Below are 21,454 nucleotides of genomic sequence, written 5' to 3'. Positions count from 1 at the left end.
CTGGGATGATAAGTGAGCCTGCGTTGCTGATTGCTCAGATGGGAGCCCTCCCTCTGCACCATCAGGCCAGTATATTATTTTAATTATCAAAAAAATATGATCTCAAACATAGAAATGGTACACAAAATAGATCTCATGCAAGCAATGAATAATTAATATTACTTTTTCCTGTTTCAATTAATAAGGTCTGATGTTATATATAACCAAGAAAATAGGTATAACTAATGGTCAAAAAGTAAAAGAATACTGCAGCAAAAAAAAAAAAAAGAGAGAGCACTTCCATTGTTCTGCTGGAGCTAGTAACTTATTCTAATGCTACAAACTGCAAAAACATTACTGTTGGCCATTACTACAATAAAGCAGTCTCAACTGTATGTATTCCAGCAAAAATAGTCTGTATTTACCTTGAATTTCTGTACTACAGAACTACTATAAGTTTTGCAGAACCTACAATACCACTTCCAAATCAGCTGTTTTTAAATTTTGAAATGATCCAGCACCACAGATAATTGCATTGCAGTATCAGCTGTTAATCCCTTCCTGAAGGGAAATTGGCTAGGCTAAAAATATCCTGTAAGGGCAGCTAACCTCATACTTGCCTATGAATCTGTTTTGATATTTAGCTCAAATGTTTGCTCAGTCTGTCATAAAACAGGTCATTTTATTCTGAGAAAAGACTGTGGATTACAGTCAAAAAATCAGTCATAACTATTGCAGTTTCTTTTGCTTCAAAATGCTTGTTAATTCAAGTTCATGTTTTTCTTTCATCAGTCTTAGTCAGCAGCATTAATATTTAAACACTAGTTATCCGAGGTCTTTGTCCTGGGTTACTTTTGACTTTGTCCTTGATCCTTTAGGTAAATATTTATGACTATTTATATTTACAGATGAAAAGCAAGGGTAATTTGGCTGCTATCCTTTATTACATGAATGAAGAAGTGAAATGGAATCCAGTATTAATGACCTACAACACTGCTTCACAACATTTTCTTGTCCAAGTCTGCATATCAAGGGCAATTCATGTCTACTCAGCCTGGTGGATTTCTAGGAGAAGATCACCAAAGCAATTGATGAGGTCAAAATGGTTCACAGTGCCTACCTTGACCTGGCCAAGGCATTTGATACAATAATCCACTCGGGCATTGTTGATAAATTTAAGAGGTTATGTATAAATATTTATGCCACCCACAGTATATCCAGCTGTCACACAGATAGGACACAGGAAGTTAGAACTGGGAAGCCCACCTCTACAAAGAATACAGTCACAAGTGGAATCCCTCCTTTTTGGTATTTACTTGAAGTCAAGGCCAATGTTAAGGGCTGCAGGCTGACCAAATCTGCAAATGATTCCAAATTTGGAGTGGTCATAGAATCCCCCACCAACAGTAATGTTCTTAGGAAGTACTGACACAGATGAATAACTTGTCTCAGAGACATGTACTAAATCTAAATGCCAAGAAATGCATAATAGTATCCTTTTGGAAGTCATCCACCTTTAGTAACGATCAAATTGACAACACACTCTGAAGAGTTGATCCAGTAATCAGGGATTTGTGGATACATGTAATCTAGCCTTTGATAATCACATGTCTACAGTAGTGAGGAAATCATTCTATGCTGTGCAATTTATAAAAAAAGTTATGGCATCTAGGCCCATGAAGGTCATTGATCCACTATATTCAGCATTCATCAGACCTATCATTGAATACAATGCCCTCGTTGGTATTTACCTAACCAGGCATATCCAACGGTTTGAATGTCCATAGAGGTTCCTCACTAAAAGAATATAGGGCATAAGTAACACATCCTATGCAGACTGCCAGAAAGCCCTATCCCTGTATTCTATCTCCTACAGGCTCTTGAGGAGAGATCTATGCCTGACATATAAGGCATTTTCGAACTCCACCCAGATGGACCTCCTGCATATACACAAACCAAACAACACCAGAATTACCCATTCTAAAGACTCAAACCTTGCATTTAATATAAATAGCACTTGCTGGAGAGACAGGTATGTATTCCAGCGATTACTCCTTCTCTGGAACAGGCTCCCCATCCATGTGAAGCAGTGTTCCTCCCTAACCCAATTCAAGCATAACTTGGACAATTGAATGGGGAACAAGAAATTCATCCCTGATTTGGCACTTATCTAAAGGACACAGGCAGCCTGTAAATGATTTATCTCCCAGGCCCCTGTTTGTAATTGTGTGTAAATGTTTCACCTCCCAAACCACTGCTTACACTTTCAAGGGTACCAGGACTTGTTAGAGATATAGGATGCTTGGCTAGGGTTACAAATGCTCTAGTATACATTAGCTAATTACATTCCCTGCCCAAAGAGTGGGATTAGGCCATATAATCATGAAGGGATTCACATCTAGATCAGGGGAGGTCATCGTGCCTCTTTACTCATCCCTCATCAGGCCCATAATTGAGTACAATGCCCCTTTTGGGATGTACCTTACCAGACACCTGCAGCAACTGGAAAGACCCCAAAAGTACCTCACCAAGAGGATCAAAAGGCTCAAACAGATGTCATATGCTGCCCGGTTAAAGAAACTCCAGCTCTACTCAGTGGCATACCGCCTGTTCAGAGGCGATCTGTGCCTGACGTATAAAGCCATGTCCAACCCGGAATTAATGGATATGCTGCACCTCAGAAAATCCAAATCCCATCGAGCTACGCGCTCGAGAGACTTGAACCTCAGCACTGAAATAAATAGGACATGCTGGAGGGACAGATTCATAACCCAGAGTCTCCCTTCACTCTGGAATAAAATCCCAGTCCAGGTTAGGCAGAGTCCCTCATTGACTCTCTTCAAGAGGAATCTTGATGAGTGGATGGGAGATCGTAGGTTTACCCCGGGTATCACTTCTGTGTCACTGTTAGACAGAGGCACAGTATACTAACCTCGAAAAAGGGCATGGCAAAATAAATTTAAAATGGGTGGCGAAAGCCAAACACATTCTGGCTAAGCTTATAAATGCCCTAGGGCAGATAGCCTAGTATGAACCTATGAACCTAAATGCCCTCATTGCCATGATAGTGACAGGAGCACTAGAGACCTCATGGATGTGGGTTTGTCTTTATGATGACCCCCTGGATGGCTCAACAGGGTAGTTCTCTAGTGTGGAAGAATGAATGGACAGAGACCCATGGGGGAGGTTGTATAGCTGGCAGGCACTGGAGAAAAGTACCAAGAAAAAAACATTTTTCTCAACAGATGTACAAGATTTTAGTGTTCATATGTAAATGTTACATAAGTGGTCCAGTCTCATAACTGTTAATGATAAACTGGCTAAACACTGATACAGTTTTTACATTACTAATCACTATCACTCTTTTTCTGAACTGTAGTGACATCAGAGTAAGCATAATAAGTAAGACGGGATACAGCTGCAAAAAATGCTTAGTTTTATATGACTCATTTCCTCATATTGTTGTGAAGATAAGTACTTATGTTTTAATTCTGTGTGTACATGATCTCATTAAGTACAATGTTTCTTTGATGAGCTTTTGTGATCTGAGCTCAGATTGAACCATATTGTAAACAAAGTAAACCTACTGTTACCTATTGTTATATGTAAAAGTGCAGTAGTGCCCTGCTTTGTATTTTTTTCAGGGAGAACTGGAAAGAAGCCTATAGCTGCCCTCTTATTTGTTACTTTCTTTAAGTTTCCCTCCCGTTACTGTGGTCTTGGAAGAATGGCAGTTATGGTGGTTATTACTGATTAATCTTGAGAATAATCCATTGAAAAAAATTTTGTAATGCTGTCAAGCTTTGAGTTAATCATTCTGATATGACGTTCTTTTTTGGTGGGTTGTATTCATTTAGGGTCTGCTTTGGGGTTTGTCATTGTATAATAGCAATTATGAAATAAAATAGTATGTTTTCAGTATGCTATAGTACGCTCATTATGTGAGATCTCAAATAATCAGAATTAAGACTTCACTATTATTGTACAAATGATATAAAACCTCACATGATCATGACAGTTTCTAATGTAAGATGCAGTTGCCCGTGTAAATTTTGTACCTGTGTTTCTGAAGTGATGTAATGCAGCATCACTGAAAATATAAGATATGTGAGAGAAAAAATGGAATGTTTTGGTACAGCAGATTAGAAATGAGTTATCTCAAGATAGAGTGGTGAAGGTCTTTCATAGATATAGGAAACATATCTAAGTACCAGTTCTCAATAACCAAACATACAAAAGTACTATGAGTACTAGTATGAGGTCCTCAGTAACCAAACATACCCAAGTACCAGGTCCTCAGTAACCAAACCTACCTGAATACCAGGTCCTCGGTAACCAAACATACCTGAGTACCAGGTCCTCAGTAGCCAAACATACCTGAGCACCAGATTCTCAGTAATCAAACATCTGAGGACCAGTTCCTCAGAAACCAAACCTATCTGAGTACCAGGTCCTCAGTGACCATTTAGATAGATCCAACTGACCAAATGGAACTTTATGCCTTTTTTGTTTTTTGTGAAGAGAGCTTTATTCCCCTCCACATGCAACCCTATGTAGGAAGGAACCCCCACCCACCTGCAGCACATTCTATTACATCTAAGTCGGAGGTCACCAACCTTCAAGTTAAATCATAAAACAAAATGACAAGTTCTTTTTGGAAATTAAAAGAGTAACAAAGCATCTCTTTCACAAAAAAATGATGTTTGATCTGAACAGAAGTGTAAATCAGTGTCTTGAGCACTTAGGGTATATTTTGAGGATGTACGTTTTAACGTATTGGTAAAGTGTCGGCAGTGGTGTAAGTAAAGGAGTTTGTGCAGATAGGTAGTTAAAAGTAGAATCAACCTATGTCACTGGAAGACTAGTTAAAAGTAGAATCTATCTCAAATGAAGACAGCTTTAGCTGCAGTGTCACAATGGTGCTTTCTATGCCTTTATCTGAGCTTCTGCAACATTTTTCAGATTTGGAAACAAACTTTTAAGTCAATACATTAACACATTCCAGCCTCCTAACAACTTCTAGGTCATATAGCTGTAGCTGTTATGGCATTGACAATGACCCTGGGATAAAACATTGTGCTGTATGTTTTTTTATTCATTGGCCTTATTTACATATTTCTTTCACAGCATCTTCTACTTGCATTCCCTTCAGTCTTCTCTCACTACTTTAGATCCAGTACAAATTAGTTTAGCAAGTTTTGTGGTTTTATAAACAGTGTCACATTGTTTGGATAATTGCATCATTATATGTATCCTGATTTGTTTTTATTCCCCATTGTATGAGTCGTTTTATTGTATTTTATTTATTTAGTTAATGTTATTAATACTTTAGGTTCATCCCAAACCAACAGTTGTGTTTGAAGTCTAGTTTCATTTGTAACTAACCTTATCATATATATACTCAGAATGTGTTACAGCTGAAAATGGACTTCGGGGAAAGCAAATGTAAGTGAAAAAGTCATAGAGGACAAATACATTTTTGGGAATAAAGGAGGAGAACATAAGCTTTTGCTGACATCTACTGCATTTGGGAGGCTGTCAAACTATTTCAGAAGTGTGGTGCTGCGGTAGCGTTGTCGCCTCACAGTTAGACGTTGCCCGTTCAATTCTCAGTTAGAGCGTCTTCTGTGTGGCGACATGCATGAATGGGCATTCCTTCGTTGAAGGTTGTACATTAGGCCCAGCAAGCCAGCATGTATAAATCTACTGCCAATCATTAGCGGACCAGAGTTCCGCTTTGGTGACCCTTAACTGGGAAAAGCCGAAAGACACAAACAAACAAACATATAATGAAATATAGTCTGAAAGATATCATGTTCTGTTTTCATTAAAAATGAGACAAAAAAAACTCTAAAGGAACAGAATCTCATCTATATTCCCAGAAACTGTGAGATAATTTGTGTAACACATACAGCAATATTAGCAACCTTTTATTTGAAAAAAGAAACTCTGTCTTCCTGGATAGTAAACACATTCAACATTTTCATCAACTTTCCAGATATAATCTTTCTACAGTTAGACCTTTGAATTAGCACAAAGGTAAAGTTTTAATGACATGTTGTTTTATTGCTTGCCAAGCCTAGCCCCTCCCCATGCTCTGCAGTGATAAGTATCTCTTCTGGAAATAATTAACTGGTGCTGCACAAATGTTCTGGCTTGTTGCAGTCCGTGAAATACTGAAGTCAAACAGTGTTATGACAATATGAGCTCCATACGGCTGCCTTCCAATTCATCCCGAACAGGCCTGCATCTCATAGTTTACTTGCTGGTGCTCTGTCCTTCTGATGGCAAGAAGTTGCTAGTGGTGCCAATGGATGGGAGTCACTGGCTGAGCATGCGGATTGTAGTGGAGGAAATGGCACAGAGGGGCCATGATGTAGTCGTACTTGTACCACAGGCCAGTCTACTGATTGAAGCTTCCAGCAGTTATAAACTACAACATTTTCCAGTGCCTTACAGTAAAGAAGATTTAATGGGACATTTTAATGGCATGACAGAAGACATTCTCAAGAAATCCCCATTTCTGCAAAAGTTTATTGATGTTATTATGCATGTCAGGGATGTCACAAACCTACTTTATACCACTTGTGAAAGTCTTCTGTTAAATGAAAAACTGATGGAATCCTTGAAAAAGGAGAATTTTGATATCCTTTTAAATGACCCCTTCACCCCGTGTGGTTCCATCCTTGCACACTATTTATCTGTTCCTCTCATCCATTTCATGAAAACTATCCCCTGTGGATTGGAATATGAAGCCACGCAATGCCCCAGCCCCCCATCTTATGTCCCCAGGTTGTTACTGGGTTTCTCTGATCATATGACTTTCTTCCAGCAAGTGATAAACTTTCTTAATGCATTAATAGAGCCATTGTTTTGCAAAGCTATATATCCATCATTTGGGGATCTAGCTAAGAAAGTGCTGCAAAAAGATATTTCCCTGCAAGAGATGGTGAGCTATGCATCCATATGGCTATTGAGATATGATTTTGTTATGGAACATCCAAGACCTTTAATGCCAAATATTGTTTTAATTGGTGGCATTAATTGCAAAAAGAGCAATCATCTACCACTGGTATGCATTTGATTTAATTATTCTTTTTTGTTTTACTTTGATTTATTTTAGTTTGGCTTGATAACATGATTTTGACTATAATATTATTTGTCCAAATTTCATAGTACTAAGCCTTAACTTTATAGTATTATTGTATGGAAGACGTTACATTTTTTTTTGCTATCCAGAAGGTACAGTCTATTGTAAGAGTAATAGAAAATCAAAGGACATCGCATGATTACATTTTTCTGTGACTGAGAATGAAATGTATGTGCATTAAGACAGTAGCCAGCATAGAGCTAAGAAGTTTAGTGTACTGTGTAAATACATGCACTTACGGCATAAGAGTTAAAACAAAGGAGTGAATTATGTGGGACTGTCATTTAAACATATCAGAACTCTTAAAAGCAGGTGGTGACTTCATCTTGTGACATTCTGCTATGAATTCTGCCTCTGGGAAATTAGTACAGATAAATACTAGTAACCAATGAACCACATAATACTAAATAACAAGTAAATATAACATACCAGTTGTTGCAGATAGGCTGTTATGGTTACACTAATTTTGAAGGAATATGACTAAAGATCTGTGACAGGAGTAGAGGAATACTGGAGTGCAGGATATAGGGAGATAAAGGATTTGGATAAAATGGCAGGGGATATGTGATATAGGCTGTGCAATGGCAATGAACTAAAAGGAACAGAGGAAGAAATGACAATATGAATGAGGGGAGAGAAGAGGTGAAAGAACCAAAATACATATTTTCATTTACAGATAGATTTTAACAGTGTTTCTGAAGATACAGAATCCATATGCATTGGCTGAAACACACAGACCTACTACCTGTATGCACAAACTGTGCAGTGGAGCAACAAATACCATTGTAAAGTGTATCAAAGCAGGTGAGGTAGTGTTCACACTTTGTGCACACAGTTGAAGGAAGGGATAAGAATCATGGCTGCTGTCAGTATGTGAGACAGTGAGGACATTCTTTTCACGCTTCCACTATGCACTAAGGTGCTGAGCATGAAAAGAATTACAAAGGCACTCTGCATCAAATAATTATCATTAGCACTATCTCAGACATCGAGCTTGTATTTCATGTCCATGCCAGAACACTCTTTGTGACCCAGAGAAAAGTTAACTGTTTACCTGAAGAGCCTGGCCAGTTTACACCTCTATTACAATTTGTAAACACTCTTTTTTTCTGGTGTTGACCTAGAGGTACTTATACATGAAAGAATAAGGGATACTTCTTGGACATTTTGTTGGTACTTCTTTTGGACAGTACCAACTCCGAAACTGCACAGCAGTGGGCTAAAGGCAAATTCAGTTACCCCGCTGCAACACAATCTCATACAATAGGCTGCTGGCAAAAACTCCATGCAAAAGAGCATTCACTCATATGAGTGCTCATTCTTATTTACAAGTCAAAATAGCATTTTCTAATATGAGTGTTCTCTGTTTTGACCCTTAACCCTATATATATATATATACATATATATATATATATATATATATATATATATATATATATATATATAAATAATATACACACATACATAATATATACGGACATATATATATATATATATATATATATATATATATATATATATGGGTTCCTGTTAGAACATTGAAGGTTCAGAACAGGTTGGGTGGAGAAAGCCAGGGAACCATATTGGCTAGGCTTATATAGGACCCAGGGCCGATAGCCTAGTACCTACCTATGAACCTATGAACAGCGACCCCAGAAGCTCAAAAAGGCCATATCCAATTTTATTAAATAAAAACAATATTAGACCTTACTATCAAGGATATAACAGCTGGCCAACTTCCAAAGCTTCAGGGCACCTTCCATGGAAGAAACTGTTGGGCAGCTCTAACTGACTAAAAAGACAAGTTTGGGCACCAAGCCAGTGCCACCAAAGAGTATGCTCCTCTAAGACTGACGAAGATCGATGGTTGACTTGGTGCTTTTCCTTTGCTGGACAGATACGTTCTCTTTGGAGAAACCTTCCATTTTCTAAATATTGTTTAAATTTTATCACTTTCCTCTTCAGGGCAGTTATTTTAAAGTTAGAAGTTATGTGTTTTAACTTATTGCTGTGAGATTGTGTTGTACTCTGAATGAGGCGAGCCCTTTTTTCTGTCTGTTTAAAAACTGTATAACATAACTGAAAACCATTTTTGTAGAAAAAGTGTATTTATTTTGCTTTTTGGGACTGGCAAAGTGTTTTAAAGTGCTTTTTACTGTGTTTTTGTGTGAAAAAATTTACTTTTAAGACTTGTAGTTTTTACTGGCATTTGTCGCTTGTCATCCCAGGGACAGATGCACCATTTTCAGCTTGACCATGGAAGAAACTACCAATCTCATAGTCGTTCCTTTTTACAGACGCACAAAGGAAAAGAAAAAAGTTAAGCAAGTAGTCTTTGCACCACAGCACGCTATCAATTTGCCTCAGCTGCAGGTGGGTGACTCTGCTGTGGCCATTTGTTGTGCCTTTAGACCCCTCATCGTTTTCCCCGAATCACTCTGGTATAGCACCTACAGTCACTATGGACCAAGAGCTAGCCAGTTCTGTGGCTGTTGGGGTCCCTTCAGTGGGAAAGGGAGAGCCACCCTTGTTGGTCCAGGGAGAAGGAACAAGGAAGGCTTGCTTTCCTGCTGTGTCATATTGCTATGCTCATCCCCGGAGAAGCTGCTGCTGCCGTTAGTAACACAACTGGCCCTGATTTTTCCTGCCAAAACAAAGCAGAAAACTAGGAAAGGTAATAGAATGGGAAGAGGCCAGGAATTCATTGGACTGCAGGCTTGAAATTGCATTCCTTATCAAAGATTGGTATCAGAGTATAGGCAAAGAGAAAGAAAAAGGGGATCCTAAACCAGCAGTGCTAGAGATTTTAATAGGATCTAGAAAAGAAGCTGCTGTTAAAAAGGGACAATTAGTAGGGCATATAAAATATTGCATTATAAATATAGGAATCAATCAGATGAGGTTTATTAAGGATTGGGAAAAGAAATGGATAGGCAAGTCACAAAAACAATGGGGGAATATATGTATGGCTCACAAATATGCAACAAAGTCTAGAAGATTTTAGGATTTTATGGTTTAAGTTGGAAGTATTTGCATAGATATTTTTATACCCCAGGCAAATGTGAAATGGAAGTCTGATGATGCACAACATACTGATTTGAGGAAGTTTCCATATCCATGGATCATGGATTTGCTGAGCCAACTGAGCTGTATATCCAACATGTTCTACACACACATGTGGACTCAACCTCTGCCTTGATTAGCTGTGTCAGCTATGTCTGTCTAATAAATCCTTTCAAGTGGGGCAACCGAGGCTGATATGGATCCTGTGTGAGCAACCTTACTATGCAAGAGGATAATCTTGCATTGTCCCTGGTCTCCACCATTCTCTTATATTGGAGAATACCTAATAACATCCTCATCATCTCTACCTGCCTGTCAGTAGCAGTAACCTATATCTGGACAATGTCTCAACATATTTGCTGTTTGGACTCAGGATTCAATAATGATCATTGAATTTGACTGGTATCCCTTTCAACATGTTGTATGGTAGATATTCCAGCCTTCAACATTGTCCTGTCTTCATCCAGATATTCAAAATTTTAATCTTAGAGAGAAATGGTGCTTCATGGGAATTCAACCTCCATTTGGTAAATGCATCTGCCCGTGGCATAGTACCAGTAACCCAGCACTGGCTGCATTGTAGTTGTCAGTCTGCTGTGGGGATGGAGCCCCTGCCAGTACACTTTGTTACTGTATGCCACTATCCTCAGGCTGTGTCCTGAAAATAAGAGTAATGGCATCATCATTGAATGCCATACAGCTGTCAACATCCACCTGCTGCCCTGCACCATAGTTTACCATTGATGGTGCAGTTGCTGACATTCCTGTGAACAAATGGCAAACACTTTACAGATGTATGCTACAATATACATGCATATGTATAACTCTATCCATTGCACACTACAGGTAATAGGAAAAAGTACATAAGTATCATGTGCCGTTTTGGAGTTTATCACAGACCATTAGTAACCCTGAAGTACCTGGTGGGGAGGTGCTGAAACAAGTATGTAGCAATGGAATCTGTCTACAAATAGGTTAACTGCCACAATGTCCAAGCCATCACTCGACAATACTGACCTACTCAACCAGCTGTGGACGTGCATGTGAGCATACCAAACTGCCAATATCCATGCCACATTGAATAGTAACTGTGACATTGTCATCACCACAAAGGGATATCAAATACTCCTGACTGAGGGTTAGGCTTTGCCCAATAGCTGGAACCCTACCAGTGGCATTATAAGCAATGACATTCTGTGGTGCTTTATTCCTACCACAAAACACCAAGTCATTAACTTGCTTGTTACACTGTGCCAATATACATTCCACCCTCCTATGACACTTATGTTTGCCAGCATTTGGTTCCATACTATAGCAAGCCCTGCCTGTCTAGGAACTCCTTTTCCAAACACTTACTGTAGGTCTTATATGTCTGCTTGAGGATGTTGTTCTCCTCAAGAGTAAGGTTATCCCAGTTGTATCTTGTCCTCTGTTAACAGACAAAAACGCTCACTAAAACTGTAGAAAAGCGCTGGGAATGGATTATCCTTTTTGCACACCATCCTTTATCGTTGCCATTCCCAGCGCTTTTCTACAGTTTTAGTGTATCTTGTCCTCTGTTGCTGTAACATATTGATCCTAGGAGTAGTAAAGTGACAATACTAGCTGTGAGAATACCCTGCACTAACTTGAACACTCTCAGTACACCCTGCCCTACTGAACTGTAACTAATACTCCTATTTGACTTTGTCCAGCTTTGAATAATAACAGTGGTGTGTGTGTGTGTGTGTGTGTGTGTGTGTGTGTGTGTGTGTGTGTGTGTGTGTGTGTGTGTGTGTGTGTGTGTGTGTGTGTGTCTGAACAGAGCACAGCAGTGTGTTGTACAGTGCAGTACCTTAAAATTATATTTCAAGTATAAGTTGATTGGTGTATGTTGTGTGGTGTGGGTGGTGAGTCTGTTGCTTACAAAGTGCACAGTGATATTTGTCTCATTAGATTCAGTCATGATGGTTCACAATGGTCCTGTGAATCTCTACTGCCAGGTGTCAAGGACACTGACAAACATTACAAAGCTTACTGAGGCATATAGTAAAAAAGTCAGAGTTGTATTGGTTCACATTGATGAATGAATAGCACTTAATAATAGTACTTATAGCATTTTTCTTTCCTACTAGTAATGCAGATGCACTTTTTGCATTTTCCTTTACAACAGAAAATGTTCTGAATATGTTCACCCTTACACTCTTGTAATATTTGCGCTGTTACTTTGGGTTTCCAATAATCTTCCCATAAACATAAAAGTGATGTACAAAATGCCACCACATATCATTTTTCAACATATTTAGGTTACTTTATGAAGTGCTTATGTAAATGATGCTTTTCAGCAAACAGCTCTACAAACTGCATTACTGTCCAAATGGACACATTTCTTAATTGCCGTAAGCAACTAGTCACTAACATGCATTATTCAGCATAAGGCCATGCTTTTCTGCTCAGTTAACAAACTTACAAATCTACAGCAGACTTTCATGTGCATGCACCTATTATGTGTTTATGCAGGACTTTTCTTGCATACTTTTCTCTCATTTGTGCAGTTATTTGCACTGCATACTTTGACTGGACAGTTTTTTGAAGGCTATAAACATATTAAAACCAGTGCCGTTGTACTTGAGCTGTTTGAGCTGTGTTTGCATTCTATATAACATTGCTGCACTCGCTGGCTCTACTTACACTTGTGTAGTCCATGACTAAGAATACCACTCTTACTGTACTCATTAGTGAAGGTTGTTTAATGGAAACCTGGGAAAAGAGCTTGGAATAATTAAATATCAAAGCTACTTCACAAATGATACTGTAGGAGAACATTGGCTGTTAATTCATAGTAGTTAAATTATTTTACTCCAATCTAAAAACAAAAGTAAAGTTAACATAAAGTAAAACAGTCACTGGTGCAAATCTGTTTACTGTGAACAATAAGTAAAATAATTTGCTTGCTACCACCATTTCAAAGATCCTTTAAGTGTTCATGTCATCACATACAGAAGCATTAACTAGAAATATTGATTACAAATGTCTCACACATTCAGTCTCTAGTTGTTTACCCTCTCATGTCTCACAAATTAGAGACTTCTGTGAATCAGCTGCATTTAACCTCAGTGTGCTAACAGGTCTGTACTTTAAAATATATTTAGCTTCATTTGGTGCTAATACTTGTTAGACATTCACTCCTATGTACCTTGATCATAAAGTAACCAATACGCAAAATGACTCTAGGCTTCACTCCTGAACACTGTTAAAATTAACTGCTTCCAAACTCAAGTGGTTATAATCTAAGTAGACTCTGATATATTACTTGCTATGTACTTTGAACCTCTGGATTTCCCTATGAAGCAAATTGCAGTACTATGTTACTGCATGTAACATACATCCAGTGCAGTGATAGATTCTTTAAGTACTTTTCCTTATGGATAGCAAAGGTCAGAAATGTGAGACTAGTGTTTTTTATAGTAGACAGAGAAGAGAAATTAAGTGGATTTGTTACAACATTCTAGGTTAGCAGGTAGCTCTTGTATACTAGTGCGTATAATGTTTTATTGTATCCTATCTGGAAAACTGCTAACAAGACCAAAAGTTTCATACTTTCATGTAAAAAATGTAGAAAAGTTGGCTGGAAAGTTGATTTTCAGCTGTTTTAATATACCTACAATACATCTTTTATTTAATAAATGCTGTCAGGGCATGTATGCAAGCATGTTTAGTGGGTTAAGATATGGTTCCCAATTCTCTTTGTATCGCAGGACCATTTTGTTGAAATAAAACCATAAATAAACATAAATAACTGCCTGTGGGTGAACTCTTAGGCAAGCTCCACCCCCATATGGGGAGCTTTGTTTCTGTGCCCCTCTAGTATAATATCCTTTGAGGTTGAACAATCTTAGATGAAGTTTAGAGAATTAGACTAACTGGTCCACTGAAGAACTGGGAATTATGAAACCAGCAGATAACAGATTTAGTGGCAGGGATAATTTGAACTGCTACACTAAATGGGTATTTATGTGATAACATGTAGAGCAATTTGTGATTTATGGGGTAAAGTTCCAGAATGGGTAAAGTATGTATTCAAGAGCACATTAAAGATGGCATAAACAATAGTCATCTGGGGGTATAGCTGTCCATTTTAATACTGCACATGAACAGAAGCTCACTTCATTTAGATATTTGGTCCTTCAAAGGTTATTTTGAGATCAAGATGCCCAGTAGGGTATGTTAACCAACAATTAGAAAGAAAGGAACCTACATATATTTTAAAATGTAGAACTGTCGGCCCTCCAAGGCTGAAGTAAATCTTTTTCATTGCAATCTTTAATTTGTGAAACTGAATATATGACACTATTTGATATTTCTTAAGTCATATCTCTAATGTTTCTACAAGTAGTTAAATGCACTGAGAGGGGCATTTGAATCTGAGGTGTTACTTTACTTTAGTTATTAGTCATAACAGACAAATGCTTTGCCATCTATGTGCCTTACCTCAATTTGGCTAAAGGGTTTGATATGACACTCCATGACAGAGTCAAACATAAGAGTAGGAATCTAAAGATAAAATAAGCTATAATAACTCTGGTCCACAGTTATCTACCTGGCTGTATATAACAGATAAAAAAAATAGAACACCTATTCTTACCATCCCTGTCACTAGGATTACCCATACTCAACGTGGCATTATTTTCATGGTTTTAGAATATAATTTTATCATATTCGAAGATCAGCTTTTTAGACAGGTCTCTGGGTTAGCCATGGGAGCATCATGCACCCCCTCCTTCACTAATATTATCATGGCTTACTGGGAGGAAAACCTCGTTTTTCCATCACAGAACCGGTCGAGTTGGTTCTTTTCAGAAGGTTCCTAGATGATATCATCATTTTTTGGAACAATATCATTGACAAATTTAATGAGTTCTTTGACTTTTGCATTCCACTCTGGGGTTTCTTGAATTCACTTCTACCCTCCTCAGACCAAATGAACTGTTTGGATGTCACCATTTGTAAGAATAGGGAACAATGATGTCCTGGATCTTGTATATAAAGAAAATCAACATATTCCAACGCCTTATTACATTACAGTAGTTGGCATCCTGCACATCAGAAAAGGTCATTGGTTAAGGGACAATTTGTGTGGGTGTCAAGAATGGTTCTTAAAGATGACAGATTCAGAATAGAATGTCAATCTCTAAAAACTATGTTCCAAGTTAGGGGTTATCCCTGTGACCTTTTGAACAAAATTCAAAATGAAGTTAAGCTCAAAAGGACAAATGGGCACTTTGGTCCACTACTGGGCAAGGAATCTTGCAAGGAAATTAGTAAGGCCCCTGAACCCATTTCTAACAATTTTAAAAAAGGCTTAACTCTAACTTTTATGTCTGATTTCAAAGACATTAAGCCCATTACATGTACGAACTGGAATATCTTTTCTGTTGATCAAGAACACCTGAATATTTTGGGAGAAGCCCCTAGGGTAATTTATAAAAAAGACACTTGTTTCAAGACTTTACTAGAATGTAAGAGGTCAAGGGGTGATATAGGTTCAATGGTTAAATGTGGGCAATGTAGAGTTATTATGGAGGCTACTATGTTAACCATCCATGGTTTTCAGGTGATCTACCTTAAATGTATTTACTTGTGTTATAGTAAGGGTGTTGTCTATGTTGCACAGTGTCAACAATGCCCTAGCTTCTATATCGGGGAAACCAATTCAATCTTTAAAATCCAGGGTTTACCGTCACCTTTATGACATTAATAAAATAGACAACAATAATGCTTTATACAGGCACTTAAAGGACAACATGTGTGAAAGTTTTAAGTTTTATGTCATTGATCAGGTTGATATTGGTCTCTGGGGGAGGGGTCCTGAGAATGACCTGAGAATAACATCCTTGAGATTATGGAGCCCAAATGGCAGTTAAGAACAAATTCTACATTAATCCAGGATTAAATTAAATAGTTTCTATTTCTAGTATATTGAGACTCAAATCAGATTTTTTTATGTAGGGTGAACTGGTGCTCTGTATAGTGTTTCTTTGCATAATTTTTTTATATATTGATTACATTTATGTTTTTTTATATTTTTGCATTTTTACAAATTAAGAATATAAATGCATGTTCTTTTAAACTTTTGTTAAATTTATAAGTATTGAAGCTAAAGTTTTATCTGTGATGCCTTTTATTCAACAATTTACCATCCACTCATCTTTTATTTTACTAGCGTAGATTTTTTATATGAAACCTTTTGGCACAGTTTGGCTACTTTGTGTTCACATGGGGGAATTCAAAGGGTTTGACTGGGGAGTCAGTTTGTCATGTGACATGATTAAATATATAATAAGTGTGTTAATTATTGTTGTATCAGTTCTGATGAAGTTCTTCTACCTGAACAAAAGCGCTCAACTTTGTTATTAAAGAGTGGATCCCATCCCGGGTGGTCTTGCATTCTTTGTCTTGACTTGTTGTTTTTAAGTTTCCTTCTTAAATATGGTTGATTCAGATTTACTACTCTCAGTATTAATGCCTAAGACATCAAGGAAAGATATGGAAACCAAATTAAGTTGGTGTGCAATCTCCAAAAAAATTAGTGGTGCCATTAATATAGGCTATAAAGGCTTCCAATTTTGTAATCTCCCCTTTCTACAGAATAAAAATGTCATCCAGGTACCTAAGGTGCAACTGGATTTTAGACCAGAAAGGGGATGTAAACACAAAATTGCTTTCCTGGGACCATAAAACCAGATTGGCAAACACTGGTGCTGAGGCTGTTCCATGGCAACCCCTTTCAACTGCTTAAAATATTCACTTTCAAAAAATGCAACAAGGTTGATTAAGGAGAAAGCCACAGTCAGTTGCTTATCAGGGGCCAGGGTCCACTACACTACATATGCAGTCAGGTCATTAGAACACAAGTACCAGTATGACTCAGTCATTGTGCATGTGGGTGTGTATGACCTGAGATGTACATCACTACACTGTATAAAGAGAGACATCACAGAACTCTCAGATTATGTGTCCCAGGCTGGTATGAGCCTAACATTGAGCAGCATTCTCCAAGGATGATGTCACAATACAAGCAAAAGATGAATAGCTTTAAAAACTGTCTTAGTTTCTGGTGTCATTCTAAGGCAGTGCAATATTTGTCAGCATGGTAGGAGATGATCAACAGACCATACTGCTTTGCCAGGGATGGTTTGCACCTCTCCCTCTAGGCTTTCTAATATTAGCTGAAACATCATCCTGCCCCATAGTGCCTTTTTTAGGCAATGCCAAACTAAAAGTACTTCCAACATAGCAAATCAAAACCAAGAAAATCTAATAGTGATTAGTGCTGAATGCTAAGAGACTAAACAAAAAAAATCAACTCCCTAGAAGCTCTCTTCACCCTAAGGAATGCTGATGTCTCTGCGGTCACTGACACATGGTTTAAAGCCGCTGAGAGCACACTGACAATGCAAGATTTTAATGCCCTCAACACAATTAGACCAACTACCACACAGACAGGGACTAAAGGTGGAGGTGTATCGATTTACATGAAAAATAAATATACCTCAAGGCTGATCAAACATGACAATGCACTTGAGCTTCTCCACATTCAATTCACCATAGGAGAAATGCAATATCACTTCCTTGCAAGCTATAGGTTCCCCTGTATGACCCAGGAAACTTATAACATGTATTTAAACTTATTGGAAACTCTCACCATCCAACCCAATACGATATTCATGTATGACTTTAATTACTCCACTATCAACTGGGAATCATATATGACACCAAATATACAGGCAGAGAGATTTCTGGATTATCAGTACACAAAAAATGGGTGTAACCATACTGGATCTGGTCCTCATTAATATGGAAGGGTGCTGCACACCCTCTAGTGTAATGACTTCTCTGGTAAAGTCAGACCACACGATGGTCTCTTTTGAAGTAAAAATAAAACCTGGGATCCCAGCTAACCCTAGAATATTCAAGCAATACTCTAAGGCTAACTTCCTACTAGTAAGTGATAACCTGGCAAAATTTCAAGCCCCCATAAACCATGAGAACACTGCTGACAATGTAGAACTGTTCATAGCAACCCTCAATGAGCATGTTAATAGCTGCATAGAGGTAACTGTACCCACCTGGAAGAAGCACAGAACTAACTCAAAAAACAAGCCACCGTGGTGGAATCACAACCTCAAAAGGCTATAATAGAAGGAAGAAAATCATGACAAAAATTAGGAGGCACAGGATCCAGCACAATAAAAGCACTCTCATCAAACTATTTTTATTTATTTTTTTATTATTTGTTAACCGGGAAAGTCCGACTAGGTTCCACAGATCCTGTTTTCAGCGGAGGCCCGGGGAGAAATACTCCAGAAGCATGTCTAGAATGTGGGAGGAAACCGGAGTACCCAGAGGAAACCCACGCAAACGCAGGGAGAACATGCAAACTCCACACAGAAGGCACCCCAGCCGAGAATCGAACCGGAGAACCTCTTGCTGTGAGGCAACAGCATTAACCACTGCACCACTGTGCCGCCCATAACTAAACAACTCAGAGGACAAATAAAGTCTAGCAAAGCCAATTTTCAGGTAAATCTGGCATCCCAAGCCAAGGGCAAACCACAAGGTATTCTTTAGCTATATCTACAACCTCAAAGGCAATACACAATTGTGTGCAGAGCTCATTGTAAATGGAGCCACCCCTACTGAGCCAGAAGATATAGCAAACCTCCTGGCTGATAAATTCAGCTTCAACTTTACCCCTCTCCCCCTATCAACCTTCCCTCAGGAAATACCATCAAATATAACTCCCCTGCAATTACTAGGGAACAGGTCATTTAATGCTTTCTCTCTAAGGCCAAGAACACTGCTTCAACGGACCCAGACAATATCCCAGGATGCCTTCTAAGTAGCATGAAATATGATCTGTCAGGCCATCTGGAATTTCTATTTAACTTTAGCCAAATAGACTTTATGTCTCATGAATGGATAACAGCAATAGTCATCCCTCTGCACAAAGGTGGGCCATCTACAGCCCCTGAAAACTACAGACCCATAAGTCTCACTAGTCTTATATGCAAAACCATGGAAAGAATTATCATGGAAATGATCAGTAATGACACAGGAAAACTCCAGGCATGGGACCCAACCCAGATTGGTTTAGTCAAGTGCAGGTCCTGCCTACTCAACCTGGTGGACTTCTTTGAGAAGGTCACCAAAGCAATGAATGTCAGCAAAATGGTTCACATTGCCTACCTTGAACTGGTCAAAGCATTTGACACAATACCCCACTGGGGCATCGTTTACAAACTTAAGAGGTTAAGTACCAACTCTTGTGTAACCCAGTGGATAGCCAGCTGGCTCACTGATAGGACCCAGGAGGCTAGAACTGAGGAGTCCACCTCTACAAAGAGGCCAGTCACAAGTGCAGTCCCTCAGGGATCATTCCTGGGACCAGTCATCTCTGAAGTCAAAGCCAATGTCAGTGACCTCTGGCTGACTAAATTTGCAGATAATTGCAAATTAGGAGCTATCATTTAAACACTCAGAGACAAATGTTCTCCAGGAAGGGTTGACACAAACAACTGGTGCCAGAGTCATGGACTAAAACGAAATGACAAGAAATGCATAATAGTATCCTTTGGGAAGTCATCCACTCTGGTAACTATCATATTGACAACACACCCCTAAGAAATGACCCAGTAGCCGGGGACTTGGGGACACACACAGACAGTAATCTAACCTTTTACCATCATGTGTCTACAGTAGTGAGGAAATCATTGTGTTGTGCAACTTATAAACAAAGGTATGACATCTAGGTCCAAGAAAATCATTGTTCCACTGTATTTGGCATTCATTACACCTATTATTGAGTACAACGCCCCCTTTGGTATGTACCTAACTAGGCATATCCAACAATTGGAATGTCCACATAGATTCCTCACTAAAAGAATACAGGGTGTAAATAACATGTCCTATGCAGACTGCCTCAAGGCTCTTTCCCTGTATTCTGTCTCCTACAGGCTGTTTAGGGGAAATCTATGCCTGGCACACAAGGCATTTTCAGACCCCACTCTGGAGCTCCTGCATATCCGCAAAACTAACAACACCAGATTTACCCATTCTAAAGACTTAAACCTTGCTTGTGATATAAATACTAAGGACTTGCTGGAGAGACAGATATGTATCCCAGAGACTATCCCTTCTCTGGAACAGGCTCCCCATCTATCTGAAGCAGAGCTACTCCCTAACTCAAATCAAGTATAACTTGGACAATTGGATGGGGAACAGGAAATTCATCTCTGGTTTGGCACCTGTGTCTCTAATGGACACAGGCAGTCTGTAAATGTTTCACCTCCCAAGCCCCTGCTTACGCTTATCAAGGGTACCAGAACTTGTCAGAGATTTGGGATGCATGGCTAGGCTTAAATGACCCTTGTGGTCGTTAGCCTAGTAAACACCTATGAACATGTAATTCTGCAGGACAAACTGTACCTACAGCTAGTGCAAATGAGTACATTTCACTTTACACCAAAACAGAAGCCCACTTTTATAGAATTTGAGTTGATTATGTTGTTTTTTATGCTATTAAGGCGTTTAAGAGAAAAAAAGTAATTGGTTTATGACCCTATTAGATGAAACATAGGACTATTTTTTTGTCCTAAAACCTCAGGACATTTACCATTTTTCATTTTTTTTTCAGAATGCAACTGACTCGATAAGGGTTCTAGTGCATAAAGAGGGAAAAGTAATAGCTCTGCCTGTCATGTGGAATTCCTCAAGGCTCTATACTGGACCACTCCTTTTTGGTTTCTTTTTCTCAGCGAGCAAAAGTGACTCTACTATCTGTCTCAGCAAATATGCAGATAATTACAAACTTGGAAGCCTTGTCCTTAACCCTTCAGGCAATGCTCCCCTTCAAACAGCATTTAACATTACAAATGAATAGTACACTAGGAATTATCTTCCTTTGGGACGAGGGAAAAGTAATAGCTCTGCCTGTCACTAGTGGAATTCCTCAAGGAGCCTTGAGGAATTCCACTAGTGACAGGCAGAGCTATTACTTTTCCCTCTTCCCAAAGGATACTATTATGCATTTCTTGTCATTTAGTTTTAGTCCATTACTCTGCATAAACCAGATAGACTCCTAAGATCCAATTCCCAAAACCTAATTAAATTTCATAAACCAACACATACTGCTTTGAATCAATTGATATTCTTCTCTCTTGCATGCCTCTGGAACTCTCTTCCTTCTCCCATCTGCACCACCAGCAGTCTATCCTTGTTTAA

General features: G+C 38.6%; 1 protein-coding gene across 3 annotated transcripts in view; it reads left to right on the top strand.

The window, feature by feature from the left end:
- LOC122804860 (UDP-glucuronosyltransferase 1A1-like) overlaps positions 1-21,454 on the top strand; it is a 288,492-nt gene that overhangs the window by 80,074 nt on the left and 186,964 nt on the right. The window contains exon 1 of one of the 3 annotated variants that reach the window (XM_044075023.1): positions 6,167-7,051. The exons of the other annotated variants lie outside the window; for them this stretch is intronic. Coding sequence (XP_043930958.1) covers positions 6,182-7,051 — 870 coding nt within the window. The 5' untranslated portion in view covers positions 6,167-6,181. Of the gene's footprint in view, positions 1-6,166; positions 7,052-21,454 lie in introns of those variants that run through there. 3 annotated transcript variants of the gene reach the window in all.

This window comes from Protopterus annectens, chromosome 6.part0 (assembly GCF_019279795.1).
Source record: "Protopterus annectens isolate FY-2018-M chromosome 6.part0, PAN1.0, whole genome shotgun sequence".
NCBI classification, from domain to species: domain Eukaryota; kingdom Metazoa; phylum Chordata; order Ceratodontiformes; family Protopteridae; genus Protopterus; species Protopterus annectens.
This window is presented reverse-complemented; position numbering and strand designations above follow the sequence as displayed.